General features: G+C 48.9%; 1 protein-coding gene across 1 annotated transcript; it reads right to left on the bottom strand.

Moving 5' to 3' along the window:
• Window positions 1-301: 301 nt before the first annotated feature.
• Window positions 302-2,830, bottom strand: LOC136578627 (uncharacterized). The gene is made up of 2 exons (XM_066578822.1): window positions 2,646-2,830; window positions 302-1,208 (listed from the first exon to the last, which is right to left on the bottom strand). Exons 1-2 carry the CDS (start codon window positions 2,828-2,830, stop codon window positions 302-304), a joined length of 1,092 nt encoding a protein of 363 aa, XP_066434919.1.
• Between the last annotated feature and the right edge of the window lie 215 nt (window positions 2,831-3,045).

Raw genomic sequence — 3,045 nt, 5'->3', positions numbered from 1 at the left:
CAACAAAGGAAACCAAAATAAATAATGGTTAAGGGGTTCCCTTGGCTAAGGGCCCCAAACGAGGTGTTGTTTTACTACATTGCCCTACTTCAGCTAAATGTTTTAAAAGAGTGCCTCATTTTGAAAGTCCGTTTCCTATATGGAGCTGAAGGTGGGCAAGTTAGTACAAGCTCGCAATCCACGTCAAGGATCCTCGTTACTTGCGAGTCCCTAACTAAGAGAATGTACCAATAATCACCTAACTACAAAAAAAGGGGGCACAGCCAGCTTAAAAAAAAAAATACAATCTTGAGAAACCAGCTCATCGGCGTCCTCGAGCATGTTCCAACTGCCACGGAAGTGCTCCCTGTGGAGATAGGAAATACTCCGTGAAGAGGTCCCTGACAAGGACAGCAGATTGTGCTGGCCTACCATGCGGCACAGCTTCCTCTAAAACTTCGCCCCCACAAGCAGTGGGTAAAGGATGCGGAACATTCAAAACTGTATCATGTCGCTGGCAGAAAGTATGTAGAACCACACTGGCCCTAATTACCGCTGACACGTTCTCAGGAGCCAGCTGAATGGTACTTAGTAAGACTCGCCAACGATTAGCGAGAATACCAAATGCACATTCCACATAACGCCGGGCACGTGTGAGGCGGTAATTAAAGACCTGCCTCCTGGTGTCAATGTTCCTGCAAGCAAAGGGCCGCATGACATTATTAGACAGGCCAAATGCCTCATCCGCCACAAAGACAAATGGGGCTGCTGCACCTGACGAGCCAGGAAGGGCCTGGGGTGCAGGAATAGAAAGCTGCTGTTCCCTCATCCGCCTACCCATTCTGGACGTGCTGAAAATGCGAGCATCAGCAGCACTTCCAAAGGCCCCAATATCAACCAGCAGGAATCGATAGTTACTGTCAGCAACAGCAAGGAGGACCACCGAAAAGAACTGCCGATAGTTGAAATATTGAGACCCTGAGTTAGGTGGCTTCAGGACACGAATGTGCTTCCCGTCCAATGCCCCAATGCAGTTTAGGAACTGCGCAGCGCTCATAAATTCCTTGGCGACGTCCAGCCAATCTTGACAAGAGGGAGGAGCCATCACCAAAGGTACAAGACACTGCCAAAGGATGTCACAGGTCTCCCTGACGATTCCCCCAATGGTAGAGCGGCCAATCAAGAACTGCGAATGCTGCGAAGCATAGGAATTCCCTGAAGCCTGAAATCTGTGGGAGAAGATGAAAGAAAAAAAGGTTAGAACTTTGCAACATGACATGAACTTTCTATATATAGAAATGCATCATTTTACCAAACAGACTACAAACATAAGGCCTCCTTCACAGGGGCGACAAAGGGCGCGATTTTGGAGCATTGCTACGATGCTACAAAACGCATATATTAGAAGCCCATGGTTTCCTATGGGTTCCTACACACATGAGATGTTTGGTAGCATACTACAAAACGACACACAAACCTCGCAGCTCCGGCGATATGCCGGCCACACGCTAGGTTTTGTAGCCCATATTTCTCTATGAAGCCTTCCTCTCTGTTGCATCGCATTGCGCAAAATCACGGTTTGCATGCGATGCGGTGCAACTTTGACAGTAGCAGATGCTACAAAGTCGCGTGATTTTGTAGCGTCACTTGCGACTTTGTAGCACTACAAAATCGCTGTATGATATCATACAGTACAGCGATGCAATATCGCTGCTATTTTCTCACAGCCATGCGGTTTCGCCCATGTGAAGGAGGCCTAATACTCAGACCAATGCCAAACATGGTACATTGGCGCGCTGGCTTTTCGTCTACCTCTTCGCTTGTTCCAAAAACATGTTCGCTATACTAACCGTCTGCAAAAGGTAAGCTCATGCTCGGACCAAACAATGTAGGCGCTACATAAAGTATTTACACAACATAAGGAGCCTTGCCCCCCCAAACACCCAACAAAAGGCAACAGAACAAGGGTTGGCAAAAAAGGCCCAAATAAAGGAAAAAATACACACCTGTATTACTGCTTTAAGATCCTGCAATTATTTCTAAGCCGTCAAAGCACTACTAAGATTTGAAGAATGCTGATAGATCCACCATCACTTTATGAGGAGCTCACCGTGGAACACAGGTGAGACTAATTATTCTGCTGCATCCCTTGATACAGGCTACTCAAGTGCTGTCAAACACACCGCAGCAAGATGTGGAAATACAAAGGACAGCAATAATTAAAAATGGATCAGGAAGGGGTGCGGCCGATATACCTTGTCCTTGTCTGCAGGGGGAGGAGGATGAAAGAGCCAGGATGAGGAGCTGAGCTCCTGCCCCTTCCCCACCCCTCCCCACTATTTGCTATAGGAGGGGGCCAGACGGGGGTGGAGCAAAGTACCACCCACTGCTTAGCTCTGCCCCCGTCCCGCCCTTCCCATTGCTAATAGTGGTGAGGGGCGTTGAAAGGGCAGGAGCTCAGTGCTCCAGGGATGTCCACTATCCCTCTTCCATCATCCTCCACCTGCAGACAAGGACAACGTATATCGGTTCAGTGTTAAAACAGGAGGTGATATACGGTCATCAGAATAAGCCCTAACATGTATAGACAAAGGTACAAAGGCTACACGGGGAAGGGATGAAAGATAACGACATATAATGTGACCTCGAGACAGATGAGAACTTACCGCAGAGTGACCAGGAGTCTTTCCTCAGCAGAGATACTGTCACGCATGTTGGTATCTCTGTGCGTAATCCCGGCACGCACCACCTCCAGAAGCTCATCGAATATGCTGACCGACAAACGACAAAAGGCAGTGAACCTGGCACAACCCAACAAGTTTGCAAGATTGGCAGATGAGGGGGATGCCATTACAGAGCCAGCACCACTGCAGCACGACATGCCCTCTGAACGCCAGGGGGATGACTGCTCCAGTGAGAAGGGGACGGGGAGCGTAGGGCAGGCTAGACAGGTCCTAGTGGTGGGGGACTCAATTATTAGGGGGACAGAGAGGGCAATCTGCCATAAAGACCGGGATCGTCAAACAGTGTGTTGTCTTCCTGGCGCTCGAGTTCGACACATCGCGG

This window comes from Eleutherodactylus coqui, chromosome 9 (genome assembly GCF_035609145.1).
Source record: "Eleutherodactylus coqui strain aEleCoq1 chromosome 9, aEleCoq1.hap1, whole genome shotgun sequence".
In the NCBI taxonomy this organism is placed as follows: Eukaryota; Metazoa; Chordata; class Amphibia; order Anura; family Eleutherodactylidae; genus Eleutherodactylus; species Eleutherodactylus coqui.
Note: the sequence above shows the minus strand (reverse complement) of the source record. Positions and strands in the feature narration are given on the sequence as shown.